General features: G+C 42.6%; 1 protein-coding gene across 1 annotated transcript in view; it reads right to left on the minus strand.

Annotated features, from left to right (window-relative positions):
• Positions 1-24,977, minus strand: part of nup205 (nucleoporin 205) — a 60,606-nt gene that overhangs the window by 7,493 nt on the left and 28,136 nt on the right. Inside the window, exons 21-37 of the mRNA XM_006633702.3 lie at positions 21,796-21,960; positions 20,809-20,933; positions 18,661-18,775; positions 16,735-16,884; positions 14,909-14,983; positions 13,877-14,034; positions 13,468-13,548; positions 11,877-12,068; positions 10,667-10,874; positions 9,786-9,884; positions 8,822-8,970; positions 7,319-7,510; positions 6,348-6,469; positions 6,106-6,241; positions 3,647-3,773; positions 3,157-3,230; positions 1,130-1,261 (exon numbers count right to left, since the gene is read on the minus strand). Of these exons, the coding sequence (XP_006633765.1) occupies positions 1,130-1,261; positions 3,157-3,230; positions 3,647-3,773; positions 6,106-6,241; positions 6,348-6,469; positions 7,319-7,510; positions 8,822-8,970; positions 9,786-9,884; positions 10,667-10,874; positions 11,877-12,068; positions 13,468-13,548; positions 13,877-14,034; positions 14,909-14,983; positions 16,735-16,884; positions 18,661-18,775; positions 20,809-20,933; positions 21,796-21,960 (2,300 nt within the window). The remainder of the gene's footprint in view (positions 1-1,129; positions 1,262-3,156; positions 3,231-3,646; positions 3,774-6,105; positions 6,242-6,347; positions 6,470-7,318; positions 7,511-8,821; positions 8,971-9,785; positions 9,885-10,666; positions 10,875-11,876; positions 12,069-13,467; positions 13,549-13,876; positions 14,035-14,908; positions 14,984-16,734; positions 16,885-18,660; positions 18,776-20,808; positions 20,934-21,795; positions 21,961-24,977) is intronic.

The following is a 24,977-nucleotide window of genomic DNA, read 5'->3' on the forward strand; positions in this document are numbered from 1 at the left end:
GACGCAGGTGTGCGTGTGGGGGTGTAGAGGTGGACGCAGGTGTGCGTGTGGGGGGGTAGAGGTGGACGCAGGTGTGCGTGTGGGGGGGTAGAGGTGGACGCAGGTGTGCGTGTGTGGGGGTGTAGAGGCGGACGCAGGTGTGTGTGGGGGGGTAGAGGTGGACGCAGGTGTGCGTGTGTGGGGGTGTAGAGGCGGACGCAGGTGTGCGTGTGTGGGGGTGTAGAGGCGGACGCAGGTGTGCGTGTGTGGGGGTGTAGAGGTGGACGCAGGTGTGCGTGTGGGGGGGTAGAGGTGGACGCAGGTGTGTGTGTGTGGGGGTAGAGGTGGACGCAGGTGTGTGTGTGTGGGGGTGTAGAGGTGGACGCAGGTGTGCGTGTGGGGGGGTAGAGGTGGACGCAGGTGTGCGTGTGGGGGGGTAGAGGTGGACGCAGGTGTGCGTGTGGGGGGGTAGAGGCGGACGCAGGTGTGCGTGTGTGGGGGTGTAGAGGCGGACGCAGGTGTGCGTGTGTGGGGGTGTAGAGGCGGACGCAGGTGTGTGTGTGTGGGGGGGTAGAGGCGGACGCAGGTGTGTGTGTGTGGGGGGGTAGAGGCGGACGCAGGTGTGTGTGTGTGGGGGGGTAGAGGTGGACGCAGGTGTGTGTGTGTAGGGGTGTAGAGGCGGACGCAGGTGTGTGTGTGTGGGGGTGTAGAGGTGGACGCAGGTGTGTGTGTGGGTGTAGAGGCGGACGCAGGTGTGGGTGTGTGGGGGTGTAGAGGCGGACGCAGGTGTGTGTGTGTGGGGGGGTAGAGGTGGACGTAGGTGTGTGTGTGGGGGGGTAGAGGCGGACGCAGGTGTGTGTGTGTGGGGGTAGAGGTGGACGCAGGTGTGTGTGTGTGTGGGGGTAGAGGTGGATGCAGGTGTGTGTGTGTGGGGGTGTAGAGGTGGACGCAGGTGTGTGTGTGTGGGGGTGTAGAGGTGGACGCAGGTGTGTGTGTGGGTGTAGAGGTGGACACAGGTGTGGGTGTGGGTGTGTGTGTGCATGCAGAGGTGGGCGCAGGTGTGTGTGTGTGGGTGTAGAGGTGGACACAGGTGTGTGTGTGTGTGTGGGTGTGGGTGTAGGTGCGAGGTGTCCCTGTCTTCGCAGTTCACCTGCTGGATGGCAAGTTCCATTTCCTCCCGGTGGTCTACTGTTTCCCCCTGCATGACACCGTCCCTTTCCGCCTTCAGCAAGCTCTGTCGCTCCAACCCCGCAAACCGGCTCAGCAGAGACAAACACAGCCGCTGCACAAACAAGAGCAACACGAGGTAGAACAGTGAGCCAAAGGACCTGCACTAAATGTGTTCACTGACAGGACAACAGCAGGGGGTGGCAATTTTCAAACTAGTCTAGCCAAGCCAGCACACAGTGGCCAGCACTCCAAGTTTTCAATCTACAGGTATTACCTGACTAACAGTAGATGAGCAGTAAGGAATGTCCCCAGTATAGTAAATCCAATGGAAGTTTTTTAGCGCCACGGAGAAAAAACAATATTGCATTTACAAGAGACTGTTTTGCGTTTTAACAAGAAAATAACTGTGTTTATACGAGATCGTATTTCCTTTACAGAGAAAACTATCGCATTTAAATGAGAAAATTATTACGTTTAAAAGCAAGTTAATTTGTGAACAATCTTGCCTATTAATATCTTGTATTACATATGAAATAATATTGTCTCATGCAAAGGAGCGTTGACTTTAACAACCGTAGAATACTGTCAAACTCCTGTTTTTTGGGAAAAAAACACGATGCTGTTAAATGAAATGAGTAACTTGTTAAAACACAATTTTAAAATGCAATCCTATCTCATATAAATGCATTTTTGTTCTCTGTGGCGCTAACAAGCTTCTGTAGAAATCATATTAGTCAGACATGAATTTATCATTGGTAATAATGTAAATGTGTGTGGAGGCAGTGCATTCTAGACGCAACACAAAATCGTCACATGCTTGCAGTTTGATTTTTAATGCTAATGTTATGCTTGAATGTCATTGATGAAAAAATAACTTCATCAATGACAACAGTAAAGTTAACACGTGTGGGCTTGAGAGCTGCAAGAGACAGGTAGTATACAGTTGCAAGGAAGAGAAAAAGACTAAGGGCAACCATGTTTCACAGCTAAACATTTCCAAGTTTTAACAATCCTGTACACAAAACTAACAAATTCAGGAAAAAAAGGAAGATTTTAGTCAGAACATAAGAACAAAATGCAGTTATGGGTGGACCAAACAAGCCAATAGCACGTTCACTCATTTTTCTTGTGCCACCTGACAAGCATCACGTTTTTGCTCTAAGCTCGTCACTTTTCTAGTTCTTTACTACCTCTAGCACCTACACCATGATTGTGACTCCTGCCACTCACAACAGGTTCACAGCCTGTGCGCCAGAGTTGCCTCACCCTTTCTAAAGTATATCATGACTGGGGGAAAAACCCCATGTATTAAAAATGTGTTAAACTGAGAGTGCTGGTAGAGGATTAGTCCTATTTTTAAAATTGTGTTAAACTGAATTTGTGTTGGTTGAAACTGTGCTAGTCCAGGAAAATAATAGTCTGTTTCATCACATTTATAGGGGATTTAGCCTGTGAATTGGGCAATGAGGATAACCCAGCATCTCCAGTAGAGACATCTCAGCATGACACTCTCTCACTGGGATACACTGGGATTGAGCTAGAGAAATTAAAAGTAGAAATTCCACATCCTGACATACGGAAAGTTGACATTAGAGTAAAGAGAAAGCAGTGTGGTAAGTTTCTAGTGCTGATGAAGAGCGTGTAGTAAATGTAATGTGGCCATTCCCGGCCTCTGCCTGTTTTAGCTCGGTCTCTCTTTGTTCTTGCGCACAGGCAACATTCTCTGCACATCATCCCTATCTCAGTTCCCACTCTCCAACTTTTCAATTATTATTTACAGAATATTTTTAAAGTATGCTTTATTTGGTAATTATGTTTCCTAATTATAGGGTAATAAAATGTTCTTTCATTAAGCAAAATGCTTTTCTTTATAAAATCCATGAATGGTATAATGTACGTTTTCACGCTCCTAAGAAAGAGTAGCTTCCAACGTACGTATTTGTGAGTGTAACATATTTTCACCACACAGATCAAGCTCTTGAGAATGAAGGCAGACTGAAGACCTACCTGGAATCTGCCAATGTGACCCTCAAGCTCCAGCAGGGTGGCACTGTTCACATCCTGGCCCAGCTCCACGACTCCTGAGAAGCACAACGGTGCTCGCTTACCAACATTCAGGGGGTTAGCCTTCTTTCTGTTCTAGTCTGATGTCATGCAATGCAGGCAGCGTGTCAACCACATGCAGCAGCAGCAGGCTTTTTGAAAGACAGCTCTGCCCAACTGAGTTCACTCTGCATTGGATTCCTACATGTGGTGTGACTGATGCTGCACTAAAGTCCATTTTTATCATGTCATACCCAAATAAAATTCTCGCCACTGTACCCATTTCTATAAATAACAGGCAGAAGAAAAGCTCAGCACGTCTCAAACAATTACAGTGCAGTATTTCGGAAAACCACCTCTTTAACTTCGGCTGCTGAGCTGCCAGTACATTCTGTATTTAACAACCGAGCAGCAAGCTCTCAAACTGGGTGTATGCCTTCAGTGCCCAGGGTACCTGGCAGCGCAGACTTGCTGATGATGCCTGTGAGCAGGGAGAGCTCCTGCAGGGAGCCCATGCTCATGTCCTGGCAGCGCAGGATGGAGTGGATGGTGTCAGAGTGGACAATCAGCCACTGCAGCACCTGAGGAGGAGGGAGAGAGAGGGCACAGACTGAAAACGCCCTGTACAGCCCTTGGATTTATTATAATTGGCATCTTTATCCAATGACTGAGGAAAAAAATCTAAAAAGAAATATAGCTTAACAAAATAGTCGACATGGAACTTCGCAGAGGTCGCAGCTTTACATATTTGGCTCTGGATAAGTATTGAAAAATACTGAAAAAATTCACTCTCCAAAAAATACATCAAGCTCGCCTGTAAGTGAGCCTATATAGGCATCTTATTTATTTTTTTTTACTTCTATTTAATATCTTGAATTACCATAATCCTATCCTGTACTATAAATGTATACAAAAACTGCACATATGAGAAAACTAAAAAGAAACTCCCTTCTAGATAAAAAAAAGAAATGCCAGACTACAATTTCATCTGGTCATTTTCTTGGGAAACAACAGGCAACATTCAACAGATTTCCAAATGTTTCCTGTTGTTGGCCTAAACACACACTAAAAACAACACCTTTGTTGTTGGTTGGCACTGCTTAAATCCACATTAAAATATCAAGCAATACCGGCTGGCTGGAAAAGGCTTCATGGATTTGTTATCAGATATCTGCAAAGTTTGTCCTGTTTTATAAACTCTTTGATAAATAAACTAATGATGCAAAAACCCATAGACCTGGTGGAAAGTCAGATCTTGGAAAACCTTAACAGAACCTTTTTTCTGGATTTTATTATTGCTATCGTTACAAATATGACAAAATTAGGAATATTTTAATAAGTTAATTTGAAAACATGTTTGCCACCTTTTAAAACTGCTCGTTTAAATACATATTGTGTTAAAATCAATGTGGGTTTTATTTCACCAGGGATTCGCATCACTGAGAAAAACAGTAAATGAGTACATGGAATGAGCAAAACTTCCTGAAATGCCTGCCAGAAAGAACTTTAGTTTATAGGTTCTGAATGCAAACCCATGAAACAACTGGCTGTCCTGTTTCTCTCTTTCAAAAAGGAAATTAGCTGCTTGTTCAATTAAACCTCTAACCTTTGTCTGCTTGTCAGCTTTTAAAGATATCCTCAAGGAGTGTTTTTTTAAGACAAAGCAAAACCATTTTTAATTTATGTTTCACCACACGTGGTATGGCAAATCTATCTTAGACTCTAATAACCTGATTTTTTTTTTCTAAATTGTGAGGATTACCTAAACTGCTAAAATTGTTAATCTAAAATTGTTTTTCTTATGCTTGCGTGTTTCTTGTTCCTTAATGGGTTTGTGTTGTATTTGATGTATTTAAGTATCGTGTTATGACTTTTGGCTTCCTGCAAAGCAAATTTCCCACAATAAAGGAAGCACATAAATCTGTCCGATGGGAAGACTGTTCTGCTGCAGTAGACTTAGCAAACAGAGTTTGAGACTCTGAGATTGTGGTTTACACAGACTACTGGAATATAACGATGAGATAAAACATTTCTAATTACTGTAAACAAATTATGTTTATAAGGCAGTTAATATAAGAAAAATATGACTTCTATTTTTCTGTAAACACCTGAGGCATCTCCATAGAGCATCACAAGACCAAACGGTAAAGAGCTGACCCCACTGTGCTTACTATTCAGTAATAAAACGCTTCCTTTCTTTGTTTTTTCAATCAATCAGAACAATTAAATGGTGAAGCGGCCTTTTCTACAAAACATGATTATTTGGTCTGTAGGAATATCTAAATCATTTCAGTTAAAAATAATTGGTACAACGCCAAACACAAATAATAAAAATGTCCTGGTTTCCGTGGCATTGAGCAGACAGGAGAGCACGTGACTTCCCCCACTGCCCAGATGGCAGCCATCACAGATAAAACCCCATTTATATAGCTGGGCAGACTACAGCAATTAGGGTGAAATAACTCACTCTAGCTGCAAGTGCAGGACCACAGCAGGGATTTGAAGCGACAACCCACCTGTTACAAGACCACAGGCTAATTCATGATATTTCACTGCCCTCAAACACAAATCATACGGTCGCCTAATCATGGAGCGGTGGCTCTGTGGCTAAGGATCTGCGTCTGTGACCGGAAGGTTGCCGGTTCAAATCCCGCGGCCGGCAGAGGAATCCTACTCCGTTGGGCCCCTGAGCAAGGCCCTTAACCCTAACTGCTCCGACCCTGCGCTCTGACCCCAAGCTTCTCTCCCTGTCTCTGTGTCTGTGTCTCCCTGGAGAAAAAGCTGGGGTATGCGAAAAGACGCATTTCTAATGCAAGAAATTGTATAGGGCTAATAAAGAAACATTATTATTATTATTATCATCATGACCGTCCAAGTGTTCCGGCAAGCTATGAAAGCGATATGCGACCTTACCTGTGCTGCCCCCTGCTGGTGGTGTGCGGTGCTGGAGGTGAGGATGACCTGGAAGAGCCGCAGTGCTGGCAAGAGGATCTGTCTGTAGCGATCGAGGGGCCTCGGGATGAAGGAGGGGTCCCTCTGGCCAAAGGCCCTGTGGAGCAAGAAACAAAAACACCTCTTAACCCACGCCTGCGTCTCAAAAGCAGGAACACGCGGCATCGCCGCAGAGGCCACTGCTGCTACCCCGGGGCGCTCACCTGTGCACATCGGTCTCGGGGAGCATGTCGTACACCTGGCACTCCATCAGCCGAGCCACCAGCCCGCAGCGCAGCAGCTCCACCGCCCCCTGGCCTGTTTTCGCCACCCGGGTGAAGAGAGCCTGGCAGGGCGACAGGCAGGGATACGGCCCGCGTGACTCCCACACATTCTGACACAGTTGATGCAAGTATATTTACACACACACACACACACACACACACACACACACCTCCATGGTAATTTACTCTCCCAAGCAGCTTGGGTTACTTTTCCTTTTTGATCCCTGTTAGAAGAGTTAGGGTTACAGTATTAGCCTTGTAGGTTCAGAGAGAAGAAGATCGCATTTGGAAAGGAAATTCAGTATTAAGTGTGAAGTGTTATAGTGAGGGTAAACGGCAAATGGTCTTGCAGAATCAGCCTGCAAAAATAAGTAAGGCGTTAGCTGCCTTCTTCTAGAGGATTTGGAAAAGTGACAGGACAGTCACAGAAAGCTGGTTTTGTCCTGCTCTCAATACTAGACTGTTTTAGATTACATCTTAATATTAAACATATTAAGAGGCATTTAATGGAGCCAAAGGCAAAATATTCTTCACAATATTGTCCTTATCAAATAGATATTTCAGGGGAATTGCTTTATTTTTTATTTTTGGCACAGTAGTGATGTGTATAATGAACTAGTTGATTTAAAGTGTTTTTAATTTTTTGTTTTCTCACTTCAATGAAAACATTTTCACTGCCTCATAGTATGAGGTGACCTGCCATGAACCTTAACTTCTTTTACGTAAATCCTTAAATGTTTCAGAGATAAAAATGAAAAGAACATCAATGATATCTGAGGTGCAAATCACAAAAAAACGAAACGGAGACAGGTCGAGTTTGCTCTCCTCTCCTTGGCGAGAGCTGGGATTTCCAGGGAAGGAAGAAAGACTACACAGGATGGGGGCCAGGGGCCGGCCGCAGAAGCTCTCACCATCTTGGACTCGTAGATGTAGAGGGGTTTCAGAAGTGGGGGCTGCGGTGTCAGAACGCTCTGCAGGGCCAGGTCGTCCTGCTGCAGGCTCTCCACCAGCACTCGCAGGTACCCGCTGTTGGACATGTACATCAGCCACTGGTACTGTTTGTCGATGGAGATGATCCGGTCCAGCACGGCCAGCGCCAACATCTGTCAGAGAGCGGGAACACCCAATCAGCAGGGGCACAGGCACTTGTCCTCTTTTTAATGAGAACCTCACATCGGAGCAATGTCGAACAGGTTGCGGACTCCAGGACACACCCCTGCTGCACAAATGCAAATCAGTATCTCAAAGCTCATTGTGCTTCATCCTTCTAAGTCCTGAAGCGTAAAGGATGGTAAAGAAGGTAAAAAAGAAAGATTACAAAAAGACGCCGACACAAATATAGCACACCCATTTGTTTCTGAAACCTGATTACATGCTCGCTAAAAGAAAAAAAAGAGACAATAATTAAAAAGCTGAAGCTCAGAGATTCCTGAGTGGTTCAACTGATAATGGTGCTCTCTCAAGTACACGGTTGAGCTCTATTATCACGGGCTTGGGTCTGGGTCATGTCATTACCCAATGGTACCTGGTGCCTGCCCAACAGAAACAATACACAATAAGCAGTTAAGATAGGATGGCACTAGGCTGTCAGGGAAGTCTGTCGGTTCTCGGAGACACCGTGACCCCTGACATGTTTGCTAACACACGGTGCTGGTGGCGAGGCACCAGGTTTTGAATTCTGTTTTTATTTTCATCTGATTCCCTGAAATTAATTGTTGAACGAATTTAAGAAAAGAAACAGAATTTAAGAAAAGACTTATTGTTAGTTAAGTGCAAATCATGTCCATATTAACTAAGTGCAAATCAAGTCCATATTACCAAAACACAAAACACTGAAGAGAAGAAAAAGCTGAAGACTAGACAGAATTGTTGCTCCATCGTGAGAATGTTCCATTGCTACATTCTAATGCCACACTGTATTTATGATGCACTGCAGGGACCAGTCAATTGTCTTCACATAGGCATGATCGTGCAAGTACGTCCAAGGTTTAATTAATGAAACTGCAAACTTTGTTTTAACACGGTAGATTTCAGTTTTGATCGGCTGAGCCACTTTCTGACACCCAGCCAACTCAAATGCACATGAATAAGAGCTTGCCATTCTTCAGGAGTGCGATTTTAGAAACACGGAGGAGGTTTGCTCCTGTGTGTTTGTGTTTTACACCAAATATAGTGTTGTGTAGTGAACTTCACATGGCCAGCAGTTATTTTGAAACTAGGATTTCCATTCTTTTTCAAAACATATGTCTCATTTTCCCCAAACTTTTCCAGGTCTGGAAATCAGTCATTCTTATACTTATACTAACTTATACATACTTTTCCAGACTTTCCAGACCTGTGCACACACCATGGGTGATTCCAGTTTAAAACAAAAGGCTACAAATAAAAAAAAAGACCACGACGGGCCTGCCTACCCGTCCGATCTCATGGCCATCGCAGGCGTCCCGGCACACCACCTCCATGAGCGCTGTGCCGTAGCTCTGGATGATGGACAGGTTCTCCCTCTGCAGCTTGCTGAAGCCGTCCTCGGGGGCTGTCAGACGCTCCCACATGGACGTCCCGGCTGCAAGGAGATTGGGACAGTCGCACGCTGCCACACTCAAGCACAAGAGCCGGAAGATCCCAATAAAGGAACGTCCTGCTCACTCGTCCCTGGTAAAACTGAGGTGCTTGAATGCTTTTCGTGTCCCATTATTTCTATTACTCCGTTGTGAATTCATATTGATAGGTGGTTCACAACACAATTTAGGCACATAATAAGTACCTTAAAGTGCCCTATTTACTGTACATAATATCTCCATAGACATGGGAATAATCCAGGTTCTTTGCGGTGCAGATCAGTATAAGCATGTAAAGAGCTATCTGAAGTATAAAAAACAAGTATACAACTAAGCTATACACAGGCACAGTAACTTGTTACTGTGCCTGTGCATAGCTTAGTTGTATACTTGTATACTTGTTTTTTATACATGATGCAGTGACAGTGCCAAGGAGATGAGCTTAGAGGTGTCAAGAGAGACAGCTGAAAAAATCATTTACTTACATTTATCATTTATACAGTAAATAAAATAGCATAAAGACAACTTTCCATTTCAACGGTGAACACATGGTACTTGCCTAATTCAAAGTCTGACATGACAATATTCATTGGCTCCGAGAGGGATTAGTGAAAAGTAAAAAGGTGTTAAAAGGCACAATTATAAATATATCCACAGAGAATTCAACTTTACTGAACCACACTTTATCTATTCTACGAAATTAGGCTTGTATGTACAAATCTCAAAGCTCAAACTCCTGTGAGGGAGAGAAGACCCACTGAGAGCCTGTCTAGAGCTCGTACCGAGGAGGCGTAGAAAGTGAAATCCATTCTCTGCATACCTGTCTGCAGTGTGTCCGGCTCCTCCGGCTTCTGTGCGATCTGTAGGTAGTAGAGCAGAGACCCATACAGGTGGGCCCGTAACCTCTGGAAACCACCACCTGCAAGAAGACAAGTGTTTACTTGATGCATATTTATCTCAACTTATTTCACTTTTATAACCCCTGTAAAGTTGTGTGGAATCAAAAACAACTAAATTAATTATACTCAAGCTATATAATTAATAATAATAATAATAATTGCTTGCACTTATATAGCATTTTCTGGACACTCCACATTACAGCTAATGGGGACTCCCCTCCACCACCACCAATGTGCAGCCCCACCTGGATGATGCGGCGGCAGCCATAGTGCACCAGAACGCTCACCACACATCAGCTATCAGTGAAGCCAATTCAAGAATGGGGATTATTAGGAGGCCATGATTGGTAAAGGCCAATGGGAAATTTGGCCAGGACACTGGGGTTATACCCCTACTCTTTTTGAGAAACACCCTGGGATTTTTAATTGAGCACAGAGAGTCAGGACCTCGGTTTTACGTCTCATCCAAAGGATGGCGCATTAGGACCCCCATGGACCGCAGGGTGAGCACCCCCTGCTGGCCCCACTAACACATCTTCCTACAGCAACCTTAATTTTTCCCAGGAGGTCTCCCATCCAGGGACCGACCAGGCTCACACCTGCTTAGCTTCAGTGGGCTGCCACTTGTGAGTTGCAGAGTGATATGGCTGCTGGCCATTTACTTATTATACTAAAATCATATATTGACGTTACATATATTATTACTGCGGTTATAACTGAAGATAACAAAACGCTTGCTTAGATCAGTCCAGATCAGATCAGTGTCTTACACTAACCCCATCTGAGAGGATGGATGGCTCACCGGTACAGAGGATGAAGTCCAGCAGCTTCCTGAGGATCAGGTGCAGAGCAGAGTTCGCTATGGAGGCGAAGCCCGAGGCGGCGGATCCCTCCGGCCGCGCCCCCTGCTGCTGCTCCGAGAGCACCGACTGGCTGAGGTGGGCGGTGAGGGTGAACACTGCCCCGGCGACCACCGGCGTCAGCTCCTCGGCCGCGTCTTCGGAGAGCACCTGGGCGCAGAGACGCAGAAGAGACACGGCCCGGTCACGCCGAGACAAGCCGCCGTGCAGAGCAAGCTCAGACAGGCGAAGCCGACTCGACGGGTCGAAAATGTTGCGTGCAACAGAATTTCGGAAAATCTGAGTGTGCAGGAGGAGTTGCGCGTGCGTGCGTGCGTGCGTGTGAGTGTAACAGATGTGTGGACAGACTATGTCCCAGTGATACTTCTGACAATGGTGCAACAGAAAGAGGTATCTGCCTATTTTCTAGGTCATTAAGAACTGGCATGTGATAAACACAGGCAATGAAACTAAAGAAGAAATACGGACATGGGCTGCAAATAATAACTATAAAAAAGTTTAAGTGCAGTACTTCGAATACCAGTAAATATTTAAAACAGATGGAGCAGATTCTGTCAATAGAAAAAGTTTTTTGGTACCAGTGTTTGTTATTCACAGCATTCACATGCAGCACGACAGAGCATCAGTCTTGCATTGCGCACAGAAGCAGATAAAATCCCTTTGTACAGTGGTTTGGTTTTAACACTGTCTGGCTTTTGGACAGATTTTTTCGATGGAGCTGGTTTAGATCATTTACAGCTTTAGCATATTTTGCTCCTTCTTAGCATCCACACTCAAATAATTATTGGTCCTCAGGCACGACGATCTTAGACGTTAGTATAAATGCAGCTAAGCAAATTATTTTACAAAGATGGCTGGAGACGGATACCTTTAAATCATTAGAACAAATTGTTCTTATCCAATACTGTGAGCTCAGTGCCGTAACTGGGTAACCGGGAGAGACTTCTATAATGTGAGCTCAGTGTGGTAACCTGTTAACTGCAAGAGACTCTAATATTGTGATCTCAGTGCCGTAACTGGGTAACTGGGAGAGACTCCGGTAGTGTGAGCTCAGTGCAGTAGCCGGGAGAGACTCCGGTACTGTGAGCTCAGTGCAGTATCCGAGAGACACTCCGGTACTGTGAGCTCAGTAAAGTGCACCAGGAGCCTTGCCTTGTCATGCAAGTCCAGCAGTAGGTCTCGGATGATGAGCTGGCGGTCCTCAGCGGGAATGATGTCTGGGGGACAGGCAGTCAGGATGGTCTCTACCAGGTTGCGCCAGGACTGCAGGGCATGGCGTTTGGCACTGAGGCTCTGCCGCACCCGATTTCTCTCCACAACATGCTGCAGAATTGAGTTGACCTCCTGGCATGAGATGGACACACAAGCAAGGAAACAGAATAGTAACTTCCAACAACTGACATACAGTCAAGTTTCCATCAAAACCTTTTTTTCCCCTTTTCTGCTTGTACTTTTTTACCTTTTCAGACAAGTATAACATATTAAAACTAACAACAAAGAATGAGAATTCAACACATAAAGACTGTCAAAACCACCAGAATACGGGGAATATAATTAAAACCCATTTCTAAAGCAATGATGTAAATATATGCTGTTTATACCTAAGGCAAGTGAATCTCTCTCCTGGAAATAGAGAGCCACAGCCTAGCAAGGGAATTCAAAATTTGTAGTTAAGACCTTTAAATTACATCTCTCTCTAGACAAGCAGTCTGTCTGGAGTCCAGGTGGGTTTGTAATAAGAGTCAGGCTGCCTGGTCATATGGGCTATGAGGAGACTCTAGCAAGAACAGCTAGAATGTTCTATCGGCCAGGCTTTCTACTGATGTAGCTGGGGCTTTATAATGATGGGGTGGGTAACTGTATGCACTAACTGGGAAGTTCATAGCCCTTCTTTCCCTGGAAACAGTTCAACAGCTGGGTCGATTCTGCCACCTTGTATATATCCTACTCTGAAATTCGAACTTCCATTTGGCTATGTGATATTAATGTGCTTTAAGGCAATTTCCATGCTGTGAATTTAAAACATACAATTAACAGCAATTGAACTCCTGCTGTTATGCACTTTATGAGAACTTGGATCATTCTGAATAGTTAAGTGTGTGCTGTGGCAGTCTTTCTATCTTTGTAAGGTTTCCCATCATATGAATTGAGTTAAAAACTGATTAAATCAAGTGATTAAGAGCTCCTGGTACAGGAATTCAGCCTGGGCCATGTCACTAGCTTACTATAACCAGAATACTACTGACAGTGGCACGATTTTTCTGCATACTGTTCTGTCCTAGTTTGTTCTTTGTGAGTCCTGGACTGTGAGTAACTCTTTTAGTGCACTTCTCACTGTACTGATTGTATTGTATGTATTGCATTGTTATTATTATTGTATCATTCGTTACACCGTGGCTGTGTTGTCTGTGTTAAGCTCCTGTTGCACTGCAATTTCCCTCACGGGATCAATAAAGTATCTATCTATAATACCCAGTTATAGCTAGCAGCCATCACTCTGCAACTCACAGCTGGCAACCCACTGACACTAAGCAGGTGTGAGCCTGGTCAGTACCTGGATGGGAGACCTCCTGGGAAAAACTAAGGTTGCTGCTGGAAGAGGTGTTAGTGGGACCAGTAGGGGGCGCTCATCCTACAGTCTGTGTTGGTTCTAATACTCTTTATGTCAATCAGTATGATAACCTTGTCTCAGTTTGATCTCGCTGAACTTGCAGGTTTTTCAAACAATTAAAGCGAAACTCACCTCCATAAGCAATGGCCTTTGGCCAATGGCTGCAATCCCCTGGAGAGCATTGACCTCTGCCAACAGAACTCTGTGCAGGAGCTGCAAATCAAGCAAGAGACCGCATGAAAGATCAGACAAAACAAGAAATCCTTAAGTGATACAGAGTGCCAATGATATTGAACGAATTAAGTAATTTAGGAAAAAAAGTATTATAAATAGTTCATGCACACATACAGTATGTTGTATTTTGAAAACTGCAAAAAAAAGCATTTTGATATTTGATAGCATTTTGATGATGCCATTTTAAGCATCATCCAATCACCACATCTCGAAACCGCTGGGTCATTTCTTTTTTAGTTTTGGATTCTTGAGACCTGGGAGTCACACTGGCATCACTGAGAGCGCAGATCCCTGGGAAGACGTGTACCTTGACGTTGCAGACACTCTGGCCATGCTCGTTGGTATGCTCACAGTTGGAGATGACCTGCTCTATCTGGGTCCTGTCAAAGAAGTCCAGCTGGAGAAGCTCTGGCACCTCCTGGCTGAAATCAATGGCATCTAGCACACTGAGGATCTTCCGGCGCACTAGGAATGACAGGATTGCAGAGTGAGAAATGCCAGGGAGGCACAGTGCATCGATCACTGGCAGCAAGAGAGGACAAAGAATCAATAAGATGAAGACACCAAAGGTGAGAAATAAAAAAAAGGCAAGAGTATCTCCACAGAAATGACAGACAGAGACGCAGAGAGATGCATCCAACACCGAGTTGGCAACAGAACAATATAGCAGTGGGAGTGTAGGATCATGAGAAGTAGTTCAGAGGCTCTGTGTCTGGGGACACACTGCAGTTATCACACTGAAATTAGGAAGAAAACTATATCAGCATTTTGCAACTGAGAATTTGTAGCACACAATACAGAATACTTGTATCGGACAATAACTGCAAATAATCAGGATGTGTCTATAACTGCAACTGATTAAAGCTGAATTACATCCAGGAATGAAACTGGATACTACTGTCAGAAGTCAAGAGTGAAATCATTGATCATGAGAAGCAGGGCTAGGCCAGAACCAAATGAGCCAATGTAATACTGTCTCAGTCATGCCTTAAAATAACATTTAAAAACACTGGAGAATAAACTTACAGGTAGTTCAGACATTACTATTGCCCTTATGAGGCAGAAAATAATAATCAGCGTGTAAAGCCTCTTTATATCAGACAGAGGTTCAAATTTCAGCTTCAAAGTACTCCCATCCAACAGAATGAAAATCATATGGATGTGTTGCCCGTATAGGTAAATTACTTAATAAGGTCTTCAATAAATGATACTTGTTTACTTAACTGAATGCAGCTTTTATACCAAAACACATGACTGAAGTTTCACTTTTTTAGGGAAATCGAGTCTGTAACAGCCACGCACAACAAATATGATACAGCAATTTAAGAACTGCATTGACCTTTAGAAACGGAGTCAAAATGCAGGAAACCACTGACTGATCGTGTCTCCTCTTCCAGTCCAGCTTCTATATCACCTAGTAACATGGGAGAAAGAAAGAAGCCTTAACGCTTGAAGACTGTTAAATCTATGACAAAGCTAATCAAATCACAGATGTATACCCCCCCTGCCAAACATACTGGGCCTGCAGCAAGGTCAGTCTAAACTTCATGAATTAACACTGTAGTAACTGAAATAAAATAAATATTATTTTTAAAAGCAATAAATACATTGTAAAATCACTGGCTTCCTGTCAGGTACAGGACAAAATCCTTCTACCTACTTACAAGGCTCTCAGAGGTCAGGCACCTGTCTATCTAATAGAACTTATTAATGTTTACCATCTAAGTCGCCTGCTTAGATCACAGAATGCAGGTCTTCTTCATATTCCACAAATTAATAAAATAACAGTTGGCGGTAAAGTCTTTAGTTACAGGGTCCCTAGCTTATGGAACAGTCTCCCACCCCATATTCGGGATGCTGAGTCAATCTCAGTATTCAAATCCAGACTAAAGACCTTTTACTTCAGCTTAGCCTACTCACACCTTACATAATAGCCCGCTGCAACCATGGCTGCTGGTGCTGCTGTACATGCCATTGCGTGACTCTATGTTGGCCCACCAGGTAGATACATCTGTTCTGACCTAACTATCCTATTCTCCTCCCCAAATCTCCAGATGGCGCCCGGGCTGTGTACCATCTGAGTTGGATGCTGCATCACTGCCATGGATCCAAGAGGGACATCGTGGATATAGCTATTGTTTAGAAGGAATTTACTGGTCTACAGAGATCTGCATGGAGTACTAATACAAAGAAAACATGATGGACAGATGGATTAATACCCTCATTATTTCCTTTTTTGAATTATACAATGTTAGCATTCCCAAAGGGGTTGGGCAACCAGTTGATCTTGAACCCCTAGAGGTTTTTTTCTCCTTACTAAGGAGTTTTTGGCTCCTCTCCTTCGTTGTCTTCTGGTCTTCTGTTCTGTATTGACATAATGTATCGTCAATTTAATTGTTAAGCGCCTTGGGGCATCCTTGTTGTGAAAGGCACTATATAAAAATAAATTGAATTGAATTGTCAAACTATTTTCAGAAGGTTAAAAAGTAATTAACTGCAGATGTTTACACAGCACCTACCGTACTCTCAAACAAAAAGTATATAAAAAATGATTTTTTAGCCAGCCGGTCATTGGCTACTATGAAAGAAAAATCAATTGTTCTTATTATTGCGTTGCATGTACACTTATTTTTAAAGACTTCATGCTTTGACCAATTTCGAATCTTGAGATCAACTGCTCTGCTTTCACATTTTCCATCTATAAAAAGTGTGGCAGTGGCCAATAACTTTTTTGTGTTCTTCAAAGCAAATTTAACCACAAAATTCCTAAAATGGGCATCAATATGAAGATGTATATTTTGCTATATTTACAAATAAGGAGGTTGAAAATGCTACAACCACAATTTAAAGTATAATTTTATATAATAAATTGTAATTGTAAGTGTAAAAAAGTAAAGTGTGATAATGTTATAAGCAAATCTTATTTGTCAATGATACCACTTCTAAGTTTAACAAACCATGTTTTGCCCGAGTAAGTGGAAACTAAGATATTCAGGTGAGTGATCAAATATAAGACACTGCTACCCAAATCAGAAATTCTATAGGTGGCCTACTTGAGGCGGAGAAAGCACGTGTGTCTGTGGCCTGTGCTTATCTGTGAACTCTGGGGAGGCGTGTATAGGGGTGCGCAGCCATGTGAGAAACGGGGGGTAACGGGAGGTGTACCGATGGGCGCCCTGCGAGGCAGGTCGTCCAGGAGCAGGTCGAGCAGCCGCTGCGTGTGGGAGCGCTGGCGGTTGAGAGATGTGAGTCGCAGCTCGATCGCTGCGGTCTTCATCAGCCAGGACATCTGGTTCAGAGCAGAAACCTCATTACCTGAGGGAAAAGGAGAACGTGCAGCATACAGTTATCTCTCTGGGAACACCTTTTTGCTTTTAACAGCACCACTCACCTGCTCTTCCTTACTTATTTTTAGATTAGAATTAACCAACAGCAAAGAATAATAAATCGTTCGTGTATTAAGTAGCACCTTTGTTCTTGTATTAAGAAGTTTACCTTCTTTCTCATTGGTGGGATACTACGTGAACACCTGTAACATCTCCCTTGGCCATGTCACTGGACTGAAGAAACTTCCTTCAAAGGTCAGGGTTTTTAATTAAAATTGAACTGATCAATCATACCTGCACATTTTGATCACTATAAAAATATTTAATTAATTATTCCAGTCTGCCCATGCACTGCAGAAAACAATTTGTGCTTTAGAAAAAAATAATAAAGACGGTGGCAGAGCTTGAAAGTTCTGTACAGGAGAACTGCGAGTAACCTAAAAAATTTAAATTTTACAACTTCAAAAATACTGCTTTGGCAACACTACTGTATGACAGGCGAGTTAAATCTATCCTATTATATTGCCGCTGATTAAATGTCAATGACAATGCTTCATATTATGCTTTATATTGCAGAATATCCTGCCCAGGGCTGTGCTTTTGCTTTATTCCATTATGGCCCAATCATTCACAAGCGCTTAAAGTCACTGTGGGCAAATTTACATCAACAATGCTTTCACTGAGGACTGGCACTTGCTTCTCTGCTATACAACATAGAAAAAAAACTGTCTCAATGGATGTTGCAGGTGTCATCAGACAGCCTACAGTGAGTGTAGCAATGTGAGAGTTACATTGTTATTGTCTGTTGCAGCCATACACTTATTAAAATTATACAAACCCTAATAAGGCTAAAATAAAACAGAACAGTTAAATTTGTACCATTTAATGACGGAACACTCATTAAACACACTAAAACTACCAAAACCCAATTCCACCCATCCATTTTCTAACCATCTCATACAATACAAGGATTGTACACAGGGGAGTCTATCCTGGCAAGGCAGGGCACACTCAGACACAAACACAATTTTCAAAACCTAATTAAAATTGCTAGTTATATATAACTGATTTAACTGTTGCCTCGTTTACGGGTGCAGCAATGAAATAGAGGACAAAAGGTGGCTGGTTGAATAAGCACAGTGACATCGACACTTATACATAAGCACTTACAATTATTTTTTAATGCGTGGCAAGGTTTGAGGTCAAATAAAATTATTTTAATGGGCAATGCCAAAGAGCAAAAGTAAGTGAATATTTAGAAAATAACTAACTTTGGGATCCTGGAAAGCGAGCAAACCTTTGAGCTCTTCAACAAGGCCTTATGATCTACAGAATAAAAATGGACAATTCTGAAGTCATGTATCCTTAGTAACATAACCATGAGCACCTGAGGGTTTTGTTGTTGCCTCTTTCTTACTTTATTCTAATTTCTTATCCTTATTTTAGTTTGTGTCTTTCCTTTGATTTTTATCATTACTTCTGCTTCATCTTTGTTTTCCGTATGATTTGTTTTAAGCAGACTGCCCATACTTAAATTACCCTCTCCCATGTTTCTAATATTCAGGGTATAGCAGAGAGGAGGGATGTGGGATCAGTAATTTAGGGGATTTATTACCTGAAAACCTTGTTTAGATGGTTATATTGATCTACTGTTCTTCTTGTAAAACTTGAACCTAAAACTGACAGCCCTTCCATGCCAGAGTCACACAGGAGGTGACTCATTTATCCGTCTATGAACACAGCCTCTAAATAAGACAGGGCATACCCTTAGTGAGGAAGGGCAGGTGCTGCAGATGGGTGTAGAGGAAGTCTTGGCTGGTCCGCAGGTAGCGCATGGTGGGGCCGGAGGTCTCCGAGCAGGCACACAGCTGGTAGATCACCTGTGTTGGGGGACAGCACAGACACAGACATTGATGACTGACAGTCTAGTCTGTAAGTCAGTTACATCGCAGAGATCACTACACGCTCAAACCACTTTCACTTAGCCTTTACATTTTACTGAATTTTAAATTCAGTAAGAACACTTGGAAAAGATGCGATATAGTAGCATTACTCTTTTTCTGATCACCAGGTAAAAGCACAACTTTGCACCATTAATCAATCCTTTTATATATGTTTTTAGTTTTGTTTTATTTGATAAGAATGAACAGCATAGCTCTTACCAGACTGATTCTACAATGCTACAGTATCTGTGCTTGTGCCTCAGTTTACAGCTATATAAAACCAACTGTGTAGACAAAATCTGAAACAAAGAATAAAAAAGGAATTCAAAGTACAATACTTAAACAAAACCCAGACAAAGCACATACTTGACTGGTTCTCCAGTGTCATTCTAGACTGAGTTTTCATTTGATTTACAACTTAAGTCTTTGAGAAGAAATGCTTTCAATCACCTCAGAAACGATGTGAGCCATTTCAGTCTGGGTTCACACTGATGCACAGTACAGAAACAACACGTGTTACTAATGAGTTACTGAAGATTGCTGGCTCTGGGTCTTTATCCCTTCTTGTCCAGCTGGACCTCAGTACTGCTTTTGAAACTGTTCATATCATATCATCAACAAACTTATTGGTATTACTGGAACTACTTTCTACTGGAACAATTACAGAGCATGTGAAAATGGACTCAAGAGAAGGTGAGAAATAATGCTTAAACAAGAAGAGGTGTGAAAAGCTGAAATCTAGAAATGAACAGAGAAGTTTTAAAAAGTGATATTAAGTGATTGGGGAAGATGAGGTTAACGATAAGGATAATCTTGGCTTCTGATGTTTTTCTAGAGTATGAATCCCAAAATCCCTCTAACAGGTCAGTGCCATGGGGGAACTATTAGCTTGTAGAGACAAACTTTGGTTCTCACAGTTCTGACGTGTTTCCTGAACTGGTCGGCCAGTATTTTTCCTGTCTCAACAATGTAAATGACAGGGCATGACCAGGAGGCACAAGTGGAAAATTCATGGAATTCTGTTTAATATTGAATAAAACTTTTCTATCCAAAGTGTTGAAGGAATAAGGAACAATCTACCCAACTAGGCAAGCAAAAGAAAGCTTGCAGCATGTTCAGAACAAAACTGAATAATGAACTGCAAAGTGTGATATTTGTATCCTTCAAGAAAAGATTGTTCTAACACAAAGCTCCTTGTGGCAATGTCATGAAAGGAACAACAATAATAAATATCATAAGTAAACTTAGGAACAAGTAAAGGTTTATTCCATGCTGAGCATGTTCCTTTGCAGTCTACACATGCTACCTACTTGAATTAATAAACTTAGCTAAGTAATTTTTTTCCTTAACACAAATGATTTTGAAATTCTGGTAACTGCTTTCATAATGTTCTTTGTTTATTACTGTAACTAACCAATTTGAGAGTTTGCATGACAACAAATTCAAAAGGCGATGGCATTTTAAGAATCCCCCTGCCAGGTTACTGATCCAGGCTGACCAGCCTTCACCCCAGTGCGGAAGTCAACATTTGCCTTTTATTTGAAAGTGATTCTTCACAGTGGCTTGTGTATGCTCTTTTTCTGATACAGTGCACTAGGAGGGCTAGGCATGAAGGGAACTTTATAGGAACAAATTGGATTGTGTTGTATTGAGTTAGGATTTTAGTAACTCCTGTTTAAGCATTATTTCAAAAGCTGAAGGCAGTTCTTGTCTGCACCAGAAGGCAATGGGGCATGACCTGCCATCCTCAGTCACCTGACAAAGTGGTGGAAGGCCATCAGCTGGCAACAGTTATTGCCATGACCTGCAACAAAGCAGCCAGATTCTGCCCTCTATTTACTCCCAGACTTTAAGGATCAGCGCACGGAGGTGGCAGCTCCTTCAAAGCGAGGTCCATCAATCTCGAAGTGAGGTCCCTCAGTCCAGTCATGGCGCTCACAGGGCTCAGGGGGGTGCTGGGCGAACCTCACCTGATAGCAGAGCTCTGCCAGATGGGGGGCCTCGCGCATCAAGACGGGGCCCGAGCGGCTCTCGCTGCCCTTCTGCAGCAGGCTCAGGATGGCGTGCAAGCAGCTGCGTGGACAGCCCAGCACTCCTGCTCACAACCGACACAGAGAGGACCGGTCACCGGAGAGCCGAACAGCAACTTTATCGCACAACACTGCGCCAACAGTTTTCAGTTTTTCTTTTTACAGAAATGTTCCTGTCCTTGAAAAAAAAAACCTCAAAATATGGTAAAACAACAAACAGCACATAGCGTTCAGAAATTATAGTGTGTTGTTTGGTAACATATACAGGTTAAAAGCAGATCTATTTTTTAAATAAGTCTGTTGCGCTTTAAGACCTATTATATCAACAGACAATATGAAAAGTTAATGAAATGTATAAGAAGCATATAACAAACCCAGATTTACTTACAGGATATAAAACCCAAACATTATGGAGCATGGATTTATCTTTTGTAACCATGCAGCCTACTTATACCACAGGCCTTTTGTTCATATGAAGTAAGGTCATGACTCATCCACGGCAATGTTGTTAAATAAGCACAGTGAGACGTTGCTTATAGCACAGGTTGAATCCAGGAGCTCGGACAGTTCAGGCTCCAGTCAGTGGTTATGCTGCTCATGAAATGTGCTTGAGATTCCCATGGAGCGATGCAGACACGCACACGTACCAAAGGAGACGCCTGGGCTTTGGCAGGTCATGTTAAGTAACACCCCCGAAAAGCACTGAAATGCTCGAAGTGTGGCAGGCTGGCATGTCAAAGGAGCATGTGCAGCACAACAACTAGAATTGTGAGGCAAGTTGATTAACAACTTGGATGGATAATAAATTGGAAATGAACTGTGGATTCCAAATACAAAAACAGCAGGTTAATGTTAAAAACCAGATCCACAGCCCTTACCCCACTGCCGATGTCCCTCAGTGACACAGTTGCAGTGCCAGTTCCCTACCTGGGTCCTGCAGGTTGGTGGTGGAGACAGGTTTCTTCAGCTCGTACCCCAGCAGGTACAGGGCCAGGTTGGGCGGCTTCAGCTCCAGGGAGGTGATGAGGAGGTTGAGGATGTGAATCTGAGTTTCATTTCGGATCCGTGCCACTTTCTTCTCTGGGTCGGAGTCTGGAAGAGCCACATGATTAAGAGTCTGTAAGGAGTTGTTCCAATGTTACTTATAAAATATGCAAGTTGATTCAATTCTTTACCTCAAGAGTCTGTATCAGCAGGTTAAAGAAATGTTTAACATGGAAATAGAAGTATCAGGGAACCTAGGTACGCAATGCATGAACAACCAGATCTAAACCAATATTAACATGCAGCAGAATACTTACATTCTACAGAATGTATTTATATTATTATATCTTATTTCCATCATGTGTGCTTTATGCCACATGAGGGCTGTAATCGTGTTAGTGAGGCATCGTACTGAGCTCCACATGCCATTACACACTTCTAATAGTGTACTGTTACCATACTGTGATGTTGGCAACACTCGCTAGTATCTGACTTGCAATAGACTGATCCATCCACAGTGCAACAGGGAGCGCTACAGGAGGTCATTTTTGTTTCTGCCATAAGACTGTACAACGCATCCACCTTGTTTCTGGGCAGAGGCAACATTAACAATGACCTGTTTCTGTACTGATTGTATTGTATGTATTGTATTATTATTGTATCATTCGTTACACTGTTGCTGTGTTGTCTGTGTTAAGCTGCTGTTGCACTGCAATTTCCCTCACGGGATCAATAAAGTATCTATCATCTAGTAAAACAGCTGAAGTTACATAGACATAAGACATAGATCATAAGCAAACAGGTCAATATATACAAATTTTAAAATGCTTACCTGTTAATATCATCTGTGTAGATTAGGAGTTATGTCAATTTAAAAACCAAAACTACTTCACAAACTGATAATTTAGGTGAAACTTTTAGGAAACGCCTAAAAGTCTACGCCCCCCTTGGACGTCTTCACATTTTATTGTGTTACAGCATGGAAGCATGATGTATTTAACTGAGAATTTTTACCCCTCATCAACACAAAGTACACTATAATAAAGTGAAAAAAAATATCCAGACATTTTACTAAATTAATTAAAAATAAAAAACAGAAAATAATTTGATGAATAAGTATTAACCCCACCCCCTCCCCAGAGTTAATACTTAGTAAGACCACCTGTGGCAGCAATTACAGCTGTGAGTCTTTTTGGGTAAGTCTGTATCTGCGTTGCACATCTTACCACTGGAATTTTTGCCCATTCTTCTTGGCAAAGCTGCTCAAGCTCCATCAAGCTGGATGGGGACTGTTTATGAACAGCAATTTTTAAGTCATTCCACAGATTCTCGATTGGGCTGAGGTCTGGGCCAGTGCTCTTGCGGATTGCAGAACGTTTTCCTTCAGAATTTTTCTGTACTTGGTTCCATCCATTTTTCCTTCTGTCTTTATGGGTTTTCCGGTCCCTGCCGCAGAGAAGCATCCCCAAAGCATGATGCTGCCACCACCATGCTTAACTGTAGGGATGGTGTTCTCAGTGTGATGTGCTGTGTTAGGTTGGCGCCAAACAAAGTTCAATTTTGGTCTCATCAGACCATAGAATCTTCCTCCAAATTGTTGAGTCTCTCAAACTCTAGCCGAGATGCGAGATGAGTTTTTTTCAGAAAAGGCTTTCTTATTGCCACCCTTCCACACAAGCCATATGAAGTGTGCGTGCTATTGTTGTCTCATGAACAGTGTCTCCCATCTCTGTCATGAAGGAATGTAACACCTTTAGAGTTGCCGTAGGCCTCTTGGTGGCCAGCCTTACTATGGCTTTTCTTGCCCGGACACTCAGTTTGGAGGACAGACAGTTATGGGCAGATTCACAGTTGTTCCATATTTTCTCACTTTTTTAATGATGGATTTCGCTGTGCTTTGAGGTATATTCAATGCCTTGAAAATGTTCTTAAATCCTTGCCCTGACTGGTATTTTTCAAGAACCTTGTCTCGGATCTGCTTGGAATGTACCTTGGTCTTCACGGTGTAGTGTTTCCTTGGAAATGCACTAAGTGGGGAAGCTCCCAGACACAGGTGTCTTTATTCTGAAATCATGTGATACACCTCAACTGCACACAGGTAGACTCCAGTCAAGTAATTATGTGACTTGGAGAAGACAGTTGGTTACTTCAGAGGTAATTTAGGTGTGTCAAAGCAAGGGGATGAAGTCTTATGCATTCAATTATTTTCTGGTTTTTATTTTTAATGAATTTAGTAAAATGTCTGGATTTATTTTTACTATGACATTATAGAGTACTTTGTGTTGATAAGTGATAAAATAAGATAAAATTCTCAGTTACATACATCATGGTTCCATGCTGTAACACAACAAAATGTGAAAAAGTCCAAGGGGGTACTGTATGGCTTTAGCCTGTGTGTCTTATGCATCTGTTTAATCCGCTATTCCTGCATGACATTCTTTTAATTGTTCACACACCATACAATTATACAATGCAATACAATACAATAAATTCATGTGCAATCAGTAACTTTTTAGCTTAGTTTTGAGGTTAAACAGGTAAAGGTCTTAACTTTTGTAACACTTAAAAAAATAAGGAAAATCGCCATTTTCATCACGTTTTACACATCACCCTAAAAGAATCATGATTGCACTTAAAAAAACAGAATCAAAACTTTAAATGAGCTGATGTTGTGAGAAAACCACAGAAGGCATCAAATGCATGCTATATAGGTGACCTTTGGACTATCTACAATCCTTTCCATCTTCACACTTAAAACTTTGTCACTTTGTTAAAGGTTGATCTAGGTTTCATCTGTCCATAAAATGTGGTTACAAAACCTTCCTGGAAGAACTTCAGAGCAAATTCTTGGCATGGTGGAGGTTCTGTCATGGTCTAAGATTGCATAGCTCACTTGCCTTTAATAATGATGTAACTAAAGATGGCAGCAACAGAATACATTTTACAGAAAATTTTAATCGGCATATGCATAAGAAAGTGGTTTCATGCCAATTTGGTGGGAGTTCATTCAGCATGACAATGACCTAAAACATGTAATTATTGCAACCAAGGAGTTCAACAGGAGAAACCAAAGTGGAAACTTTAGACAGGTTAAAATCTACATTAACCTATCCACTTAAACATGC

The sequence above is a fragment of the Lepisosteus oculatus genome, chromosome 7, assembly GCF_040954835.1.
Source record: "Lepisosteus oculatus isolate fLepOcu1 chromosome 7, fLepOcu1.hap2, whole genome shotgun sequence".
In the NCBI taxonomy this organism is placed as follows: Eukaryota; Metazoa; Chordata; class Actinopteri; order Semionotiformes; family Lepisosteidae; genus Lepisosteus; species Lepisosteus oculatus.